This window comes from Dermacentor andersoni, chromosome 2 (assembly GCF_023375885.2).
Source record: "Dermacentor andersoni chromosome 2, qqDerAnde1_hic_scaffold, whole genome shotgun sequence".
NCBI lineage: Eukaryota > Metazoa > Arthropoda > Arachnida > Ixodida > Ixodidae > Dermacentor > Dermacentor andersoni.
This window is the reverse complement of record NC_092815.1, coordinates 202,604,756-202,627,116: the sequence shown is the minus strand read 5'-3', so window position 1 is coordinate 202,627,116 and position 22,361 is coordinate 202,604,756. Positions and strand designations below refer to the sequence as shown.

Genomic DNA, 22,361 nt, shown 5'->3' with positions numbered 1-22,361 from the left:
CCGAGGCAAAGAAAGCATGTGCATGTGCGTATTCCTCATCACCTCGCACCTTTGAATGATTTTCCCGGACTCTTGCGCAGTGAAGTGCTTGGTCGGCGTCCGTCTTGTTGTACATCATTACGAGAGGAATTCGCAATAAAATCTTGGTAGGGCGCTAGCGGAACAAGTGTAAGCGGCTGCCACTGAAGCGCCACGGCGTATTGGCTTAGCAAGAAGGAAAGTAGACAGTTCAGGACTTTATTTCCGATATAGTTAGGAAAGTACACTGCACAACAGAAATGTATGCTTATATTGCGTTGTGCAAGGACATTATGGCAAAGAACGTGGAGACAAAATGAATAAAGAATAACTAAAAGGTAAAGTATAAATTCACAAGTTACAGCACAACAATCTGTACAACGAACTGAGAAGAACATGAAAATATCGCTAAATAGCCATGCGTAAATATAATGCCCGCCATATTTGTTGAGCATTCTGAGTGACTTTTAATACTGCTACTGTCACCGTTGCTTTTTAGAGCTAATAAGTTTTCCATTGCCGCTAACAACGCATATTTATTACATAGTACTTATTACATATTACAGTTGGCTAATATTGTGAGGAAATAAATGGACTGCGAGGAATACAAGACAAGGACGTTGTAAGAGACACGGGCAAGCACAACGTCCTTGTCTTGAATTCCGCGCAGTCCTTTAATTTGCAACACAATGTTTGCGTGAATATACAAAAAAGACCAGCGTTGCAGGAAAGCACCCTATTTTTCACTATACATTTGGATATTTAGTTAAACGTCAAATGAACGGCCACAATAAAACTTTACACATGCTTGGATATACCAGATATTATATACAGTTCTTCGCACTGTTTCAGTTATACACAATTCGGTTCACACGGTCACATTGCGACCTTTGCTCTATACAACTTATGGACAGCATTCTAACTTATCTCGCCTCCATCTTGAGCCTCAATGACCTTCCGTCAACCATCTTGCGTCAATCATGGCCAAGAAAAAAATATTATTTTGCAGTGATACCGAAGGTCTGAGTGAGCTAGTATACACAAAAATGCCAAGAAGGTTCATGTGCCCCTCTCTTGCGCCCTCCGAAAGGCTATAATTTTAGGCCCGTATATCGTGAAGCGTGACCAGTGGTGAAGCGCGCTCACAATGTACCACAAATACTTGCGGGCCACCCTCCCCATGCAACCCCCACTCCCTACAAAATATTCGTGTACCATGATTGCGCCTGCCCTACCTCCCTTTTCACCTATTGCCCTCTCTGACCCGGCCAAGCTTTGCCAATATCTACACGTGCTCGACGGCGATGGCAGATGTAACGCCATCGGTTCCAGAAGCGGCAGCAGCAGGTCCGGCAGCTTCCTCAGAACCCTCTACGATGGCATCAGCCTGTTTCTGTGCTGAGTTCGACGACCCGCTCTGGTGGCCATATACGTCCGAGCCTCCCTTACGACCGGGGAGGCTGAGCCAGCTGGTCTGCGACAGAAACCGCTTCGTCTTGTGCCGGTGCAAGGAGGCCGTAGCGCCGCTGCCGCTTGCCTCTGCGTGAATTACGGCAAGTAAATAATAAGTGAATGCCAGAAAGTGAAAACTCTTCAGTGCACTGAAATCCACTTGCGAGTGGTGCGCTTGATTGGCAATGCTGGATTACAGCTAAATATCACGAAAGAAGAACATGCGTACCGAAGAGTGCTTCATTTAGCTGCATTGCAAGCTGACAGAAACTTATTTTCTGATATCAGTGGCTTTCAGTAGGTGGCTGATCGCACCCGCAATTGTCTCGTAATCGCACAAGTTACCATCACGGATTACGGCCGCGATAGTATACGGTTCCTAAGAGTGTACAATTGAATACGGTCCCTGGTAACGTACTCACGAGGCGTACATTGGTTAATATAATTTACTCATTTACTGGCGTTTGAACGGCCGTCACCCGCGATAGTAATCAGCCCGATTACGAGAAGATCACGGATGCGATCTACTGAAAGTAACTGTTATAAAAAATTAACCTTCTGCCATCTTGCAATGCAGTTAAATGTAGGGCACTTCGCTATGCACGTTCTTCTTTCGTAAAATTTAGGTGTTATCCAGTCTTATCCATTATGCTCGATATAAGAAAGTGAATTTCAGTGCACTGAACAGTTTTCACTTTCCGGCATGCAACCTAATCACAAAACTCTGCTGTGCCGCGGTTCGCACAGGGATCGTCAGCACGGCTCATGAGAAGAAAAAAAAGAATGTAAAATCAAATCTGACGTTGCTAAATACTGGCTCAGTTTTCAGATGCACAGAACCTATTTTCTGTGAATACAGGATTACTCCACTAACTGCCCACTGTTAGCGGCTCTGCCCAGCGAATTGTACTTCTTATTGTATTCGACAAATTCAAAAACGCTCATAAACAGAGAAACAAGCGCCCTTCACAAGATGGATGATAGAATCTTGCCAAAATTGTGGGAAATAGACACGACGCTAACAAAGACTGCTTCATAAGACCGCTGCTGAAAGCGAAATATTCATGGCTTACGACTTGGGATTGTTTTTGCCGAATTATTTTATTGCGATAGCAATTATATCGCCACTCCACGCGCATTTGTGCCATTGCCGTCGCCGTGATTTTTCGTATAAAGTTCAAAGGCAATAACATCGTCACCGTGCGTCGTGCGCTGTGTGTGCGAGTGAAAGCACACGAGGTTGAGCAGACGATTGGGGCACATTCTCGCTCGCGCAAGGGAAGAAAGCGGGGAGGAAGCGCGCCTCTTTAGTCCCGCGCAAGGCACCAAGGGCGGGGGACGGGGCGTGCTCTTCGGGCAGTGACTGCTCGGAACGGCCGCGCGGGCCCTATCTTGAAAGAAATCTGCGATGGGGCCAGTGCCGAGCCCTTATAGCTTTGTGTGCGCTGTGTTGTTGCTGGTTAGTTCGTGTTCAACGGAGAGACAGTACGAAGGTCAATTATTTCGCTGCTACTGCCACGCTTCCTCACTGTAGGGCTTCGACAGTGTTACGTTTCGCCTACGACGCGCGGGTATAGCCGGCGCGGATGCAACGGACGCCGGGGCTTCGTTCCAAGCAGCGGACATTTTGGCCCGTTCAGCGCCGCAGATACGCCTCCCCGCCAAGCGCGTCCAGGCGTGTTTCAGTGCCACGTGTCTTCGTGTGTGCGTGTGTGTGTGTGTGCCACGCTTGTCAAAGCGCACAGCCGGGGAGAGGAGCTCCCCAAGTGTGAAGCGAGGAGGTCTGTCCGGCGCCCGGCCGGCGGTTGAGTCACTACACTCGTCTCAACATGCATCTCAGCTCGTCCGTCCCCCGCCGTCACGTGGTCACATCCCGTGACCTTCCTTCTTGCCCTCAACTGCGAAAGTATAAGAGCAGCTGCCCCCGGACGCCGAGAGAGAGGCTCCGATTTCTTCTGTCGAGTTACGTGCTCTCCCGTCTCTCACTTCGGTCGACCTGACCGCGCGCTCTTTTGCGATGTTAGAATAAACCAGTTGTTCTGTTACCAGTCGACTCATGCTTTGCCGAGACCTTCGGATGCTTCCAGTGCCCCAGGCCGCCAGGCCAACGCTACCCTTGGGGCTTGCGACCCGATTGCAACAACGGGCGTCAGCGCTGAGTTTGCAACAACTCGTGCCTGCGGTCCGATACACAACAACAGCGAGTTTCCGTGGTCATCTAGTGAGATGTGTTCATGTTTGCTTGTGCGCGCGTGATAAGATGCGTGTGAATTTAGTTAGTAAGCGAATGTTGACAAGTTTCTACTGGCGGTAAAACTACTATCCTTAGTTCATATAGCTGTCAACTAATTTGCTAACGCAATCGATGCTTCTCCTTTCGGGCGAAACTGCGACTTTTTTTCTAGAAGAAAAAACAAGAACACTATATGTATAAATGCCGTGGCCGGTGTCGTATTGCTTTTGAACACCTACGCTGCATTAACGAATTACGCTTTCAGCCTCATGCGATTCTTCCATCGCTATCAGTGACTTTTAAAATATTTATTTCTCCTTTTATTGGCTAACATCATGGTCTGTGTTCCCTCGATGATGGAATTTTGATACGTGTAGATGATCCGGTTTCTCATTGCATTAGTAATTAATTATATGCACGCTCCAGACGAACTTCACCCATCACCGTCATGTTCCAAGCATATTGCGAGTGCGAGCCGAGAAAGGCGATGGCTTCCAGCGGATCTTCCACTCTAGCACGCCCATAGTTGCGCGTGTTGTCGATCGCATAAGTTAGGTTTTGGAGACACAGCACAGTTCAAATGCTGAAGATAGCTGAAGAATGGCACGTTCTCTTTTGGACAAGCACACACGCACTCTCCACTGCCGGCGCTCCTCACCCTGCCAACGTTGTTCCAGAGAGGGCTCGTGGTCATCGAGCGATATCTGTTCATGTTTTGCCTGTGTGTGCGCGCGTGACAACATGCTTGTTTAGTTAGTAAGTCACAGATTACTGCAGTTTACACGGCCTAGAAAAACTAAGAACCACCGTGTAGTTGTCTGATGATATACTATCGCTATGAATGCTTCTTCTTTCGGGCGAAACTGCGACATTTTCATAGCGTCAAGCATTGCTTACCCCATTATTTGGGTACGTACCTGTTCCTGATTACTTTATGGAAACTGTGCGAAATACGTCCGCAAATTTTATGAGTACCTGCAACAATGACACATAATGTGTGTGTTGAAGACATTTAATTAGGAAACTTCCTATCGAAATGCTTCACCAGAAAACTGGTTCTTCAACTTTCATGCTTAACTGTCGCGCAGCCCGGGTAAAATTCGCTCCAGTGATATTATGCTAGCATTGATGGGTTATCGAACTTGGTCGTTTACAGAATTATCTAGGGAGCGACAGATCCAGATCTCGATTTCCTGCCATGTAAAAGATAATTCGCACCTCTGTATTGAATAGACATTCACGACAACTGCAAATCTCGGCGCTATGAATGCGTCTATGTCAGCGTAGCTGAGGCAACTGAAACAATTGCTATAAGGATTGCGTGCTTCAAGTACACTCAAACCTACTTACGTATATCATCTCCAGGCTTGGGTTGAGAGCTGCAGGATTTGTGGGCAGCGCTTCCTGCAGACAAGGGCAATAAAATCATTCAAACCTCTGAAGATGAGCTGCGAACGCACCTATGCGTTTATACTTCCGAAAACCATGCAATACACGCTCGTATTAGCTCCATGATATATGTAGTCGAATCAAGCTGAGAGACAAAAAAATGATAAGAAAAACGAAGCCAATTTTCATACGAGTCTACGATACGCCCTGGTGACTCACTTAACTGACTTAGTGGCTCTGTGTTCAAGGCGCTCCTACTTGTTTTATACTTTTTTCAACGGTATTTGCTCTTGTTGATTGAACGCATCGGTTGTTTTGTTGGTGTCTATAACAATTAACTAGCACATTTTACGCTGCTCACGAAATTATGAACGCATCTATAATCTTCTGTGGTGGAAAGCTAATACCGTAAAATCTACGTAGATCCGCGCTACGGGTATACTTCGAGGGCTTATCATTCTATTTTGCCGAAATTCCTGGATCATAACAGACGCATTAAAATGGTTCTGACAGATAATGGAATGAGAGTGCTCTCCTGCCGCAAATCTCATGTGAATGGCCCTGAATATCTTCGTTTGGGATTTCGTTAACACATTTATCTCCAATAGGTAATTAAAATGTTATATTTTTGGTGGTAGATCGTACAGCTTTGTGCTTTTAGTTAGCACTATGGTTGTACGACATATACAGGAACGCCGTCGTCTCTTAATGTTTTACGATGTTCCTTTTCTTTTTAAGGTAATGCTTTTCTCATTCTACACGATATCGCGTGTCCATTCTACTTATTTCGAAAGTGCTGAACGAAAACTAGCTGCGAAAACCAGTAGATTCTTCAACTCAAAGTAAAACATACTCGTCACACTTTCAGCAAAGGGTTGCACTTTGCTCACCATTGGACAAAGCTGACTATTGGTGTGCTGTGTGCGCCGTCTTCAGACTTTTTGTTTTCTACTTTCCCAAGGTCAGCCTATTTTCTTTATCGGCAGCGTGCCCTGACAAAGAGAAGTCCGCTTGACGAAACGTGGCTCCAGCTACACTCTTACCACCGCTATTGACTACAGTCTTCCATATTCCTGCCCGCTTTTGTCTTGTTCGGTGTCCATGAGGAGGACGCCGTGACACAGACAATCTTTAAATGTTTACGAGTTGTATCTGACAGTGGCAATACCGTGTTGTTCAAGCAGTGCTCAATGGATGTTTCTGCAGCACCTCTGTGCTGAAGTGCATGCACTAGTACTTAGAGACCGCGCCCTGAGTACCAGCACTTACGCACTTGCGCTTGTCCCTGGTTTACCCTGAACCCCCACTACCCGCTTTTTCTCGTACTGTGTTTGCTGTTGCTCGTTAATGACGTCAAAAAATTGGAGGACGTTTAAGCTTCTCCTTTAAAAATGGACTGCGTCTCACATTTCCCGGCATCTGCAGCTCATGTAACCGTAATGTCTACCGGGAAACGCTGCCGACCAACGCTATGCACCAAGGCGAGCTTTCTGGTAGAATCGCAGGCTCTTGCGGGGGCCAATTCCAGACGTTGTGCACAGCCACACCGAAAAAATACTTCACTTTCTGCTTTATGCTTTTTTCGCATTCTTAATATTTCAGTCTGGAAAGTTTAACATAACACATGCGATGTCGGTGTTATCTTTCATGACAATGATTTGTAGGCTGTCATTCTCAAAATTCTGAGGAATAACTTTGTCAAGAATGTAAGACGAGGTATAAGCAAGTTTAGTGATAGAATAGTGCGCCAATATAACCCGCATGTACCACACGTCATATAGCAAGGCGCGACATTTGCATGTACTTAAATATATGCAGGAATTTTCGCTCGCGGGGACGTCGGTGCGGGACGCCGACAGCAGATTTTTTGGGACACGGGGCCCTCAACGCGATCACTTTAATAGTCAGAGACTCTCTGTGACCAAACGCCGTACACCATCACGCTTAAGTGCTCCGGTACGCAACTGCTAACTGTGTGCTGTTGCGGCTGCCGAACGATTCGGCAATACCCGAGCTGCAGTAGTGAGTTACCGCCAAGAAAGTGGAAGTACGTGACAGGGAGAAAGGCACGTGACGGTAAACGAAGCCGTAAAATTTTGCTCTTCGAGCAAAGCGAAGCAAAGTAAAGTCCGTAGCACGACTCAGATATATATCATTTTCTGCATGGCAATCGAGAACAAAACTCTCGAAAGGACCCTCAAATTTTAGCGTCCGCCAGTTGGGTAAAAGCAAAATTGACCACTGTGCGCGCTCTTGCAAAAAATCGTGTCAACCAGTGCTGTTGACACCACTTTGAATTCGTTGGGCACTGGCATTCAGGTTTTCCTTCTGAGCTCACCTAACGTGATTAAAGTATAAATTGTTGCCTTTGATTAGTGTCGTGTCGCTTAGAACAAATGAGGCGTTCTTTAAATGAGCTTTAGCTTTTGAACTCCCGCTGCGGTAACTCAGTGCCTGTGTATGAAAACGAAGTATGAGGTAAGATTCCCGGCCACGGTGACCAGAGTTTTTAAGGAAATAAATTGATTGATTGATTGATTGATTGATTGATTGATTTCGATGGGAGCGAACTGAAAAAGAACACGGCCGTATATATAAATTCAAGTGTCTTAAATCAGGTCTTATTCAGGTGCACATTAAGGCCACCCGCCGTGGTGGCTTACCGGTTATAGTGTGACGCTGATACGCACTATTTGTTTGGCGCTGCAGCGCGGGTCACTGTCTCAAGTGACGACGAAGGGAACACAGATGCCGATTCGAAGTGCCTTCTCAGCGCAGCAAGAGCAGCGCGCGAAAGCGGGGTTTTCTTTTATTTTTTTGCGCTCATTTAGTTAGAATTGTTGGATTAACCGGTCAATCTATATACAGGTTTTTTTTTATATTTAGCTGCACCAATTTTTTTAAAGATTACCTACGGTGGATAGCACAATTCTAATCCTTGATCTAAATTACTGGATGAGGCGGCCATTAGCTCTACGAGAAATCAAACGTTCAGTTCAATAATTAGCGCAATAACTCTCATTAACTTTCAGTTAATTTGGGCCACCTATTTCAATTTACGAATTATAGCTGCTGGGTTCGCACGGCGTATCGACTTGCAACGAATTATTTGGACAGCAACAGTTCCGAGATAATAATTTTCGAAGTGTCCGACGAAATGCATTGGCGTTCAATTTACATTTTGAAGAAACCGCTGTTTTATGCACTGAAGCACAAAAGTAACGGGAACACCAATGTATTTCGAAGGACACCTTGAAAATTAATATCTCGGAACTCGTGCTGTCCAGAGAATTCTTTCCGAGTGGATACGCCATGCGAACTCACCGGCACTAGTTCGTAGTTTGAAATATGTGGCGTAAGGTAATTAATTAACATTGTAATTAGCGTAATTACTTGATTTTTTCGGTTGAGCATTTTTATTTCTTGTAGAAGTAATGGGCGCCTCAAACGAGGCATTTAGATAAAGGGTTAAACTTGCGCTATCTGCCAAAGGCAATCTTTAAAAAATTGGGGGCAGCTAAAAGAAAACACCCTGTACATTATATTCCATGCTTCTCAGTTGTTTTGTTCTTTTGGTTCGATAAACATAGGTGCCGAATCAGTAAAATTTTTGCTACAAGAAAGGTTACATTTCTACCTGGCAGTGCAAGATCAAGGTCACTACTAGAAGAAACCCAGGCGTGCGTTTTTCTGGGTGTGACGCTTCCTAAGCGTTGGAATAAACACGGTTTGAATGAGCAAGGGAAGCAAACGGGGCAGTTTTTATCTGTAGGCCGTGCGCGCTAGGATCGTGACCAGACTGTCTTGAGTAGGAGAAAGATGAGCTAGCTAAGCGGGTTGGAAAACTAGAAAAGGAACTCAAGAGTGAACAGAACCAGAGGAAGATGGTAGAAGGTAAGCTTGCCAACGTAGAAGTGAAGCTGAGGAGCGCCATTCCCCAAAGCAATGGTGAACGCTTTGATATTAATGAAGTTTGTTTATTGGACAAGTTGGTTAGGTAACACATTTTTCGAACGAAATCATGTTTTCCGGACGCTTCGATGCGAGCACGGCGAGCGGGGCTGGCTTCGAAGAGAGAGCAGGTCACAAAAGCCGAAGCCACCGCGCCGATGGTGAAGTAGGGGCTACCACTGACGTGCCGGCCGTGGAACACAAAACAGCGAAGGGCGAGGATGAGACGGGGGAGGGGGGTGAGGCGTGTTGGACGGCATCGTGGCTACAGGTGCAGACTTCGGCGGTGAGGAGGAGGAACAGCGTCGAGCTGTCTTGGCTGGGGGTTCAAACATGCGAAAAGTAGAACCCGGAAAAATAGAGAGGGTAGGTGCACGCGAGCAAGTCCAGGTCAGCGCGTTTCCGGGGAAATCGATTAAGAAAGTGATAGCGAAGGCCAAGCAACGCAGGTGGGACTGAGTGGAGGAGACGCATCTGGTGAGGATAATGGCCGGAGTGATTGACGTACTACAAGAACGGGAGACAGGGATCGCGGAGCAAATAACCGAAGGGGTTACCGGCCTGTGGAAAGTTCCAAAGGAAGTGCAAATCGCAGTGTGCATGGTGACAAACGTTGAAAAGCAGGGGTGTGCAATTGGAAGGGCAGTGCTTGCAGTAAACAGGAAAATTTAAAAGCTGGCTAAGGAAATTAATTTTACGGTCATTGACATCATTCATCATCATTTATTGTCCCTTAAAGACCTCTTTCAGGGCATTGCATAGAGGGGTGGGGGCAAAGGCATCAAAAACACTACGGACATTTCAAACAAATGTGAAGTTATGCAACGGTAAACAAATCTTAGTATTATAAGGAACCGTTTAAACCAGCTGAGCTCGAGCTACGACGAAGAGCAAGCTGTCTGGCAGATGATGATAATTACAGATGAAGAATTTGTACAAGTGACGATGATGTGTAGACATGAAGAAGGGTTAGTCATGGATTGCCCTCAACCTAATTCTCTCCCGCGGTAGATGCAGCTGCCTGGTCGCGCGACATTACGATGAACCGCGGCGTGTGTACGGTTTTAAGCGCGATACATGCACAATTTCTGTACCACGGCAACGGTGTTGGGAAGAAATTCTAAGGGGAGAGACGCGTTAATTACCCGAGATGTCTGCTCAATGACCCTCTAGGCTCCAATGAAACGACTGGCGAATTTCGCACATAAACCGGGAACGCGCACAGGAGTCAATAGAAGAGCTTCATCACCAGGGAAAAAAGTGACAACACGGCGAGTCTAGTCGTAGCGATGCTTCCGCACATCCTGAGCGATGTCGGTGTTAATGCGGGCTCGATGACGGCAGTCTTAGAGACGAGACAAAATTGTTCTGAGAAGGGCGTTGCTGAAGACACGGGAGCCGTAAGGAATGAGATGTCCAGGACTAAACTAGGTGAGCGGCCATAGACGAGGAAAAGGGAGAAAAGCCGGTGGTGTGTTCTACAGCCGTATTGTAAGCAAATGTCAGAAACGGCACGATTGCATCCCAGTTGGTGTGGTCGGGGCTGATGTACATTGTAATCATATCCAATAGAGTACGATGAAAACGTTGTGTCAAGCCGTTGGTCCGCGGGTGGTAGCTCGAAGTGGTCTTGTGAACGGTGTTTGAGGCACGCAAAACTTGGGGAAGAAGAGACAAGAGGAAGGCTTTGCGGCGGTCGTTGAGGAGAACGCGCGCAGCTCCATGACGTAAGAGGATGCTGCGCAGAAAGAAATCTGTCTAGGCGTAGCGTATCAGGTGGTCTGCGGCCGTAGCAATCCAGCGACTGCCATTGGAGGTCTTGGTAAGAGGACCGTACAATTTTATTCCGATGACTTCGAAAGCGCAACAAGAAAGAGGTTGCAACAGAGCAGAAGGAGTCGTAGGTCGTTTGCGGCGTTGACAAAGAGCGCATGATGCGACGTACCTGGATACGGCAGAACAGAGGCCAGGCCATGAGCATCGACTCCGTATCTTGTCGTATGTCTTGTGGTATCCGAGGCGACCTGTCGTCGGATCATCATGAAAGGCTTCAAGCACCTGACGTTGCAGAGAACGTTGTTTAATCGGAACCCAGTTTTTTGCCATTGACACGATAAATATAGCGATGCAAAGTACCATCGTGAAGGTTGAATTGTTTAACTTGTCCACGGAGTCGGGCCTTCGGAGTTGAAGCAGAGCCTTGCATGCGGTCAAGAAGTTTCGGCAGTATGGGTCAGCAGGTTGGTGGGAAACAAGGACACACGGATGATTAAGCTTCAGCCAGTCGAGCATTGAGATGGACAAGGGTGATGAACTGGGCTCGGGCTGTACATCAGTACGATTAGACGATGCTGAGTCAGTAGTGTTCCACAAAGGCCAAGGAGATAGAGCACCTGCGTCTTGGTGACTCTTGCCAGACCTGTCGGTAAAATCTAAATCATACTCTTGTAAATGGGTCACCCAGCGACCAAGGCGACCCGATAGTTTCTTTAGCGACCATAGCCAGCACAGTGCATTATGGTCGGCGACAACTTTAACGGCAGTGAAGGCATCGCCGAAACTTTTTCACTGCCCAAACAGCAATTCACTCTCATTCGGTGATGGTGTAATTTTTTCAGCAACAGTCAGCGTCCGAGTGGCGTAAGGAACGATTCGTTCACGCAAGGTGGTGTCACTTGGCAGGAGAACAGCACCGAGACAATGAGTGCATGCATCAGTGTGAATGATAGTAGCTATACTTTGGTCAAAATGGCACAGTACCAGGTCGGACGTCAGGGCCTGCTTGAGTGTCAAAAAGGCACTTTCACAATCGGCGGACCAAACGAAGGGGGCGTTATTTGAGAGGAGTTGATAGAGCGGAGACGCAAGCGCAGCGAAGTTGCATATGAAGGTCAACGCTTATGGTCGCCGACAGCGGTGTGGAAGATGCAGTGAGTGGCGACGACGTTGAGTCTGGTAGAACAGTCGAAACGGCAACTGCATCAGGCTGTGTATCAAGAGAGCAAATGACACTTGAACCACGGGTAGCAGTCGAGGTTCGGTAGTTTGGTTTAACGCGGTGAGGAATGCAGAGCCATGAGAGAAGTGAACAAGGCCAGGAGTGCTAAGAATTCCTCTAGATACCGTATGACCGTATGGAAGAATGAGAACATTGCCATCCCGAATGTCAGTGGAATTGACACTTGTAATTTCTTCTCCTGAAGGCCAAAGAACATTATCGGAGGAGGTGACGAGGCGTACGCGTTCTTCATAATCAGGAATAATTCCGTGGTGGAATTCAGGTGTACGAGTCACCCACGACAAGAGATAGCAGCGGATGCAGAACACAAAAAATCCCATCCTAAAGTAACTTCGTGAGAACACTCGGTAAACACAGCGAAAACAATGTGACGACGTATTCTGTGAATGAATACCCGAACTGTACATTGCGCGATGGAACGAAGAACGGCGTTGGTCTCTGCACGAAGAGACGGACCGCAATAAAGCGTCATCATTCTCCGGAGGCGGGAACAAATGTCTGCCCGAATAATAGAAATGGCGGCACCCGTGTCAATGAAAGCTTCGACGGGAACACCTTCCGCAACCACGGACAACAATTTCAAAGGTCGATCTGGAGGAAATGTAGGCTGTCCGGTGGATGCAGTTTCTTCGGCAAGAAAGAAAGGTAGTTCAGGCTCAAACAGATACACCAACAACAGACAAGCCTGAAATATCAAAATTTTGCATTGGAAGCTTTCATTGATAAACGCAGAAGAAAATTTCTCTAATAGCCAGGCCGCAGAATTTGATCGATTCCGAATACAGCTAAGCAAAAACCTCGGTCCAAACAGCAAGGTACTGGTGACTAATGGCGTTGAACAAGTGACTAAAATGTAGAAAATTTTCGTTGGACTCTGCCGCCTCCAAAACTCTGTACAAATGCGCCCCATATGCGAAATATTCCACCCGCCGTGGTTGCTCAGTGGCTATGGTGTTAGGCTGCTGAGCACGAGGTCGCGGGATCGAATCCCGGCCCCGGCGGCCGCATTTCGATGGGGGCGAAATGCGAAAACACCCGTGTACTTAGATTTAGGTGCACGTTAAAGAACCCCAGGTGGTCGAAATTTCCGGAGTCCCTCACTACGGCGTGCCTCATAATCAGAAAGTGGTTTTGGCACGTAAAACCCCATAATTAATTAATTATGCGAAATATTCCCGCGCTTTCGGCAAGTGCAGTGGCAGCTACAATCGTAATGACGGCCTGTCATGTACAGCGAGTTTCATTATTTACCTGTACTGCGCTGCATATATATCCGTACTAACTTATATGCTGATTTATCCGGCGCCGTGAGGCGTAATATGTTCGCAAATAACGCGCATGGTGGTGCGCACATTCTTGGGATAGTGTATCTGATACTGGGGCCTCAGTGCGCGGGTTACGTGAACATAGTCAAAACAAAAATATTCTGTAAGATATGCGCAGGGCAAACCGTGAGGTGCCCAAATCTTACACCTCATAATTTAAACGTAGACTTAAGCAAAACTTGAACCCATAAAAGAAAATTCGAGGCCACAACAAAACATTGCATCAGCATCGTCATCCCCATCATCATCATCAAGGCTATGTGTTGGCGTAGTGGTACAATTATACGTTGAAACTACTGTTTAATTAATACCGCGTGATCTACAGGAATGGGGACACGCGGGGAAATCGTGGCAGCGAATCGATCGCAAAAGCGGGAGCTAGATGCGTCCATGAGTCCTCTGTAGCACTGAGTAGAAGTGAAATAAGTTACCTGAACTCTGCAGGACACTGCAGGACTGCCCGTGTAACAACATTTTTTGTCTGTTTTCGTGGGTTCCTTGCTATTTGTGCTGCGCAGCTCATGTATGTATATGTCACTCTTCGAAATAAACGTTGAGTGTAAAGTTGGCGCACCTTAAATATCTGTCTCTATTTCCGCGTCACTGAATCGCTAGGGTCTCAGTGCATTAAGGGGGACTCCAGCACGCGCTCCTGTGATGCAGAATGTTGAGGCAAAATTCGCCTAGGCTATGGCGAAGCCGAAAATTCCACAATGCTTTGAAGCTGCCTAGCAAAAAAAAAATAATAATAATAACGTTAAGATGAGCCGATCAATTCACAGCGACACAGGACATCCGTGTTTGTCCTACTACGTATACGCGGAGGACTGGACGCGCGGTGGCGGAAAGAAGATCGTAGGCTTCGCAATAGGGCGCGGCGCTGTGCCCATTCCGCCTGGCAAAGCGGATGAGGCTGCGTCTGCCTGCCGCTGAGTCACATGCCAGCACAGAATGCTACGACGCGCTCTATTTCGTAAAATAGAACCTCTATATGGCGCAGAAACAAATAAGCTTAGTTGTAAATTATTAAATGAGAGTTTAATTAGTAAAAACTTTATTCGTGGAGCACTGGTATGTGGCCTATGACTGGCGAAACAGAAAGGTAGAAGTACGATGCACAGTAGCACGAAGGCAGATGATAGGGCAATATGCATGCAAGCCCTTATCCGGTGCGCTGAGCATTCATTTCTTATTGCGCGCTGTCGCAACACGAAAAAAAAAACACATTGTCTAGTTGTAACTACCCCGCCTGCATAATGACCAGCCGCAAAAAAAGAGCAACATATTAGAGCTATCTACACATGTGATACGCGCGGATAGTTAGACTAGGAATAAAGAGCGTAGAAATATCCGAGACGCTGCATGAATTTCAGGAGGGCTCTGAAGCGACAGAAGCAGATAATGAGCGGTTATGTTGTGCATTTTTAAGATCAATATGGTTATTAGTCATTAGTCCATGACTTGAGCGAACACTGCAGTAATATGTGATGTAGCATATTGATGAAATTCTCGCTACGAATAGCTATGTACGCCAACGTATCAGATAATGGTTTTCTCCAATTATGACCTCGCTGAAAGCGACCTCACTTGCCTCAGAGGTTTAGAAGCTGTGGTTTTGGCAAGCTTGACACTGCTTCGTCTTTAGAGAAATAATCTTTACAATACTGCGCACACTTTGGGCTGTGTTTCCCATGTGTAGCATAACAATGTGTGTCCACTCAAAGGATGCGTCTATACCATGCCTTACCTGTTAGGACAAGCGGCGAAGGCCCTATGCAGCGGCAATGAATAAGGCACAAATCTTCCAGGTGCTCCTTCAGTAACAAAACTGATTAAAACGAGTTTAGCGCACGTCTTCTTTAGACGCACAAATATAAGCAGGTAACGGTCACAGTGTCACGTCACTTCATATTTCACTTACATATTCCCAACAATGATTATATATGAAGTCGAGGTTTTGACGGAAGCCCGTCTGGTCGGGAGGCATCATGAAGAAGGGTAAAAAGAAGGACACCGACCACTGAATGAATACAAGAAAAGACGTTTCGGCTCCCCTGACGGGAGCCTTGTTCACAATGAAATCAATGGCGTGCGATACAATGTTTATATGGTTTTAAAATATGATGTAAGCAGCGCGTGTAGATGGGGGGGAGGGTTCCGTCATTCCGGTTGAGGGTGTTATCTGTCATTTGGATTAGGAGAGATTCCAAGTGGTGTCTTGACGTCAAATCTCTTTCTTTTTCTAATATCTTCGCGTTATCCCAATCAATTCTGTGGTCCAAGTCATCTGCATGCTCTGCCAAGGCGTTTGAGGCGACTTTTTTCTTTTTTACATCGTTGATATGCTGCTTCAACCGCTGCTCGAAATTTCCTGTCTCGCCGATATATACGCAGTCGCAGTCTTCACATGGAATCCCGTAGACGATGCCAGGAAACTTAGTCTTTGGAAGCTTGTCTTTCACGTTTACCAGCCGGTGGCGTAATTTTTGGGACGGTACGTGAGCTACCTGGACGTCATAGCCGCGTAGAACGCGGGCTAAGCCCTCGCTCACACCGGGCACATACGGTATGGGGGCGCGTTTTCTTGGGAGCACACAGTCAGGCCTTGGGGGCTGAGACAGATGGCGTTCCACCGAGTTCACAAACGACTTCGGGTAGCCACATGCCGAGAGATTACGGTGGACCTCTTGTAGGTCGGCAGCACGGCTTTGTGGCGTTGTGCAGATACGCTTGGTTCTGCCGACAAGAGAGGCTACTACCGATCTCTTCTGGTTTATCGGGTGCACTGAATTAAAATGCAGATATCTGCCTGTGTGTGTGCTCTTTCTGTACACGGTGAATGCCAGATTGCGCCTGTCACGCTTTACGAGGACGTCCAGAAAAGGAAGCTCGCCATCTTTTTCTTCCTCGACTGTGAATTGTAAGGACGCTTCAATACTGTTCAAATGTGACAAAAATGAAGGAATTTGTTCTCGCTGAATTATGCAGAACACATCGTCTACGTAACGTAGGAAGACTCTGGGCGGCGAGTAGAAAGAGGCGAGTGCTCGACGCTCAAGCCATTCCATAGTTAAATTTGCAGTGGTTACCGAAATGGATGCGCCCATCGGTGTCCCGTGCACTTGCCTGTAGAAGGTGCCTTCAAAAGTGAAGTAGGTGTTCTCCAGGCAGAACAGGAGGAGCCTCTTTAAGTCAGGAACGTCGATGGGCGTCCTTTCTGGTAGGGTAGGGTCATCGTCCAGAATGGCGGTGCAAGTTTCCACGGCGAGTCGAATAGGAACGCTTGTAAAAAGCGACACGACGTCGAACGAGACAAGCGCTTCTTGATCGTCGAGAGTAAAATGACGAATCTTGTTTATGAAGTCTTCAGAATGGTGAACGTGCGTGCTGCCTCTACCAACGAGAGGGAAAGAACCTTATGAAGGTATTTCGACAGTTTATGAAGCGGAGAGCGAGTAAAATCAACAATAGGTCGCATCGGCACGTTAGGTTTATGTATTTTTGGCAAACCGTAGAGCGCCGGCGCCGAACCGTTAGTGCACAGAAGGGAGAAGTACAACCCTTTGTGCCTTGGATCTACAAACCGGAACACATCCGTAAGAAGCTTCTGTAGCTCCCTCTGTACCTTCAGCGTGGGATCCTTCTTCAGACGACTGTACGTTGCCTCGTCCGCAAGAAGTGACAGCATCTTGTCACGGTAGTCAGTCCTGTTGAGTAGCACCGTGGCGTTGCCCTTGTCAGCCGGGAGGATGACGAGATTTTGGTTTGAGCGAAGGTCTTTGATCGCCTTGTTTTCTTCCGCTGAAAGCGGGGAGACGGAGGGGTGTGCGCGAAGCCGCGAGAGAATGCCTATGGTGCGGGTTCGTGCCTCCTCCCTCTTTGAAGGTTCAATTTGGCTGATAGCATTTTCTACCGCACAGACCAACCTTTTTGCATCCTTCTGCGGTCCAAGGTTGAAGTTCAAGCCCAGGCTCAGGACTGCGAGTTCTGCCGAATTGGGCTTGTGCGACGAGAGATTGTGCACGGCGGACGGGGCAACGTTTCTGTGCAAGACATCAGCGGGTGGCGACAGTCTAGCAAGTTTTCTTTCGTGAGTCTCCTGCGTACGACGGGTTTGTAGCCTGGCCTTGAAATTTGCGTGTAGTTGAATGCTTGCGAACTCGTCTGGGACCCGGTGCTCAAGGCGACGGCGCGCAAAGAAAGCTTCATTTTGTAGGTTTCTCACGGACTGTCTGCATTCCAAGATCCTGGCTTGTAAAAGAAGTTTTTCCGCCTTGGCAACCACGCTGAAACCAAAACTTGAACGTACAGGCCTGTTGAGACGTAGCGAGCGTGGAATAAGTCCTCGGGACTTGCAGGTCAGGTTGAAGTTAAGATGATTTTTGAATGCAGAAGCTCTGCTTGTCAGTGAAATGTACTGGCGAATCTCGGTGATGACTGGCTGGCCGTACGCCCGGCGAAGGTTAATGAAGTCGAGGTTTTGACGGAAGCCCGTCTGGTCGGGAGGCATCATGAAGAAGGGTAAAAAGAAGGACACCGACCACTGAATGAATACAAGAAAAGACGTTTCGGCTCCCCTGACGGGAGCCTTGTTCACAATGAAATCAATGGCGTGCGATACAATGTTTATATGGTTTTAAAATATGATGTAAGCAGCGCGTGTAGATGGGGGGGAGGGTTCCATCATTCCGGTTGAGGGTGTTATCTGTCATTTGGATTAGGAGAGATTCCAAGTGGTGTCTTGACGTCAAATCTCTTTCTTTTTCTAATATCTTCGCGTTATCCCAATCAATTCTGTGGTCCAAGTCATCTGCATGCTCTGCCAAGGCGTTTGAGGCGACTTTTTTCTTTTTTACATCGTTGATATGCTGCTTCAACCGCTGCTCGAAATTTCCTGTCTCGCCGATATATACGCAGTCGCAGTCTTCACATGGAATCCCGTAGACGATGCCAGGAAACTTAGTCTTTGGAAGCTTGTCTTTCACGTTTACCAGCCGGTGGCGTAATTTTTGGGACGGTACGTGAGCTACCTGGACGTCATAGCCGCGTAGAACGCGGGCTAAGCCCTCGCTCACACCGGGCACATACGGTATGGGGGCGCGTTTTCTTGGGAGCACACAGTCAGGCCTTGGGGGCTGAGACAGATGGCGTTCCACCGAGTTCACAAACGACTTCGGGTAGCCACATGCCGAGAGATTACGGTGGACCTCTTGTAGGTCGGCAGCACGGCTTTGTGGCGTTGTGCAGATACGCTTGGTTCTGCCGACAAGAGAGGCTACTACCGATCTCTTCTGGTTTATCGGGTGCACTGAATTAAAATGCAGATATCTGCCTGTGTGTGTGCTCTTTCTGTACACGGTGAATGCCAGATTGCGCCTGTCACGCTTTACGAGGACGTCCAGAAAAGGAAGCTCGCCATCTTTTTCTTCCTCGACTGTGAATTGTAAGGACGCTTCAATACTGTTCAAATGTGACAAAAATGAAGGAATTTGTTCTCGCTGAATTATGCAGAACACATCGTCTACGTAACGTAGGAAGACTCTGGGCGGCGAGTAGAAAGAGGCGAGTGCTCGACGCTCAAGCCATTCCATAGTTAAATTTGCAGTGGTTACCGAAATGGATGCGCCCATCGGTGTCCCGTGCACTTGCCTGTAGAAGGTGCCTTCAAAAGTGAAGTAGGTGTTCTCCAGGCAGAACAGGAGGAGCCTCTTTAAGTCAGGAACGTCGATGGGCGTCCTTTCTGGTAGGGTAGGGTCATCGTCCAGAATGGCGGTGCAAGTTTCCACGGCGAGTCGAATAGGAACGCTTGTAAAAAGCGACACGACGTCGAACGAGACAAGCGCTTCTTGATCGTCGAGAGTAAAATGACGAATCTTGTTTATGAAGTCTTCAGAATGGTGAACGTGCGTGCTGCCTCTACCAACGAGAGGGGAAAGAACCTTATGAAGGTATTTCGACAGTTTATGAAGCGGAGAGCGAGTAAAATCAACAATAGGTCGCATCGGCACGTTAGGTTTATGTATTTTTGGCAAACCGTAGAGCGCCGGCGCCGAACCGTTAGTGCACAGAAGGGAGAAGTACAACCCTTTGTGCCTTGGATCTACAAACCGGAACACATCCGTAAGAAGCTTCTGTAGCTCCCTCTGTACCTTCAGCGTGGGATCCTTCTTCAGACGACTGTACGTTGCCTCGTCCGCAAGAAGTGACAGCATCTTGTCACGGTAGTCAGTCCTGTTGAGTAGCACCGTGGCGTTGCCCTTGTCAGCCGGGAGGATGACGAGATTTTGGTTTGAGCGAAGGTCTTTGATCGCCTTGTTTTCTTCCGCTGAAAGCGGGGAGACGGAGGGGTGTGCGCGAAGCCGCGAGAGAATGCCTATGGTGCGGGTTCGTGCCTCCTCCCTCTTTGAAGGTTCAATTTGGCTGATAGCATTTTCTACCGCACAGACCAACCTTTTTGCATCCTTCTGCGGTCCAAGGTTGAAGTTCAAGCCCAGGCTCAGGACTGCGAGTTCTGCCGAATTGGGCTTGTGCGACGAGAGATTGTGCACGGCGGACGGGGCAACGTTTCTGTGCAAGACATCAGCGGGTGGCGACAGTCTAGCAAGTTTTCTTTCGTGAGTCTCCTGCGTACGACGGGTTTGTAGCCTGGCCTTGAAATTTGCGTGTAGTTGAATGCTTGCGAACTCGTCTGGGACCCGGTGCTCAAGGCGACGGCGCGCAAAGAAAGCTTCATTTTGTAGGTTTCTCACGGACTGTCTGCATTCCAAGATCCTGGCTTGTAAAAGAAGTTTTTCCGCCTTGGCAACCACGCTGAAACCAAAACTTGAACGTACAGGCCTGTTGAGACGTAGCGAGCGTGGAATAAGTCCTCGGGACTTGCAGGTCAGGTTGAAGTTAAGATGATTTTTGAATGCAGAAGCTCTGCTTGTCAGTGAAATGTACTGGCGAATCTCGGTGATGACTGGCTGGCCGTACGCCCGGCGAAGGTTAATGAAGTCGAGGTTTTGACGGAAGCCCGTCTGGTCGGGAGGCATCATGAAGAAGGGTAAAAAGAAGGACACCGACCACTGAATGAATACAAGAAAAGACGTTTCGGCTCGCCATCGCACGCCATTGATTTCATTGTGAACAAGGCTCCCGTCAGGGGAGCCGAAACGTCTTTTCTTGTATTCATTCAGTGGTCGGTGTCCTTCTTTTTACCCTTCTTAATGATTATATATCTTTGTGCAATTGGTGTTATTTAAATTCCGGCTTGTTCTGTAATTCTATTGGTTTCTCCCACGTTCTAAAGCATTTGGTTCGTCTTTTTCATAATTTTTAACACTACATTACTGCATGTTAGCGCACTTATTACACTTTATTTCTTGTATATGTATTCAGATATGTATTCTAATTATTGTATAACCTTTGAGTGTACTCTCCCCCCTTACACAGTGACTCTAGGGGCCTGTGAGGTATCTTTAAATAAATAAATAAACAAAGCTTTCCAACAATGCATGCCCACAGCCCACGCAAAGTTCAAAAATAAAGCAATCCAAAGTGATGGTCGAGCATAGACGCACCAGTGAACAGCTCGTAATAGAAACTGGATAATCTGGTCAAGGATGCGGCATATCTAACCGCAGTAGCTATTTAAAACCGCTTGTTTCACTTGTCCGCTTAAAATTTTTTAAAGCTTGCCACCTAGGAAAACAAACTTGAATGCATTCGAGTGTTTTCTAATAGTATCTCTGCTAGAGTTAGTCTTTTCTCCTGATTGCACTCACTTAATTGCATCGTACATTATTCACCTAGTAAGGCATAAGCGGTAAAGCTACGGACCAAAAAGTAATAAGGCTTTTCAAGCAATAACAGAAATACGTGCATCCGCTGGCCCAGAGAACAAACGACATGATGATTGGTGCTTCTCCGGCTACCGCAATAGCAGCGCATCATACGTAATAGCAGTTTAATCCCACCATGACACCCTTTGTGCGCAGGAATGTCAAATTAAATTAATTAAAAGTTTTTCGCCCTTACTGAATGCATAGGGCCGAACAACAGAACCGGAAACAAGAGTTTTTACTCGAACTACGTGGTAGGCTTATGAAACTGAAGTCTTGGCAGTGCGTTGAATGTCATAATTTAGTAATCTATATAACTGATTTGTTAGTTATACAAACCCGGTTATTCAATTCGGATATGTAGAACATTATGTCAACATTTAGTAAGTTTTTCATAAACCCAATGACAGCTAATCAAAAATGTGTTTCACACGAACCGCTCATTACCTTCAGCCAAACGTCCACAGCCGCCACTGACATCTGCACTAGCCGGAATTGTCCATGTAGACTTGCTTCCCCCCAGATAAATTGCGAGGATGGCAGCTGACACGCGAGAAGACGAGTGAAAACGCATCCCGTTGTTAATGACAGTGTCGGATTCAGAGAGAAGTCAAATATGATAGGCTGCAGGTGGCGAGAAGGAATGAGCATGTTGGTACGCAAGGCCAATGTCGTAGTCCTGATAATGTACTGCACCCGGTGTACTTGCACGTTAGCACGTGAAGACTTCTAAAGCATATGAATGTATTCACAAATTCTCAGCGATGCCTGGGAACTTCAGCTGCCTTTTTCAACTGCTGAGTTGAAAAACACGAAGGACTGTTGTACTTCGAAAGAATAAAATTCTTTTCGCATTTCGGAGTGCACAGCTGTCGCTGCGACAGAAAACTTTTCAATAACTTCTTTCGTCCTGCTATCAGGTGAAATCGCTTCTGTCGTAAACCCAACGTCCCATTTGTGGAAGGCCCCTTGCGTATTTAGGGCAGGAAGACTTATTTTAAGACCACAGACGTAATACACCACCGATTTTTTTTCTTTCATTTTTTGGAATGTTTATGTCCAATGGGCTGTGCCGTGCAACTTAGACTCAATTCACCTAACGGAACGAATTTCTGATTCAGTCGGTAACACGACTGACCTAGTTCAGCTGC

General features: G+C 47.1%; 1 protein-coding gene across 1 annotated transcript in view; it reads right to left on the bottom strand.

Moving 5' to 3' along the window:
• Positions 1 to 223: 223 nt before the first annotated feature.
• Positions 224 to 22,361, bottom strand: part of LOC126540228 (melatonin receptor type 1C-like) — a 37,409-nt gene continuing 15,271 nt past the window's right edge. The window contains exons 3-4 of the mRNA XM_050187026.2: positions 5,054 to 5,107; positions 224 to 1,557 (exon numbers count right to left, since the gene is read on the bottom strand). Of these exons, the coding sequence (XP_050042983.2) occupies positions 1,304 to 1,557; positions 5,054 to 5,107 (308 nt within the window). The 3' untranslated portion in view covers positions 224 to 1,303. The remainder of the gene's footprint in view (positions 1,558 to 5,053; positions 5,108 to 22,361) is intronic.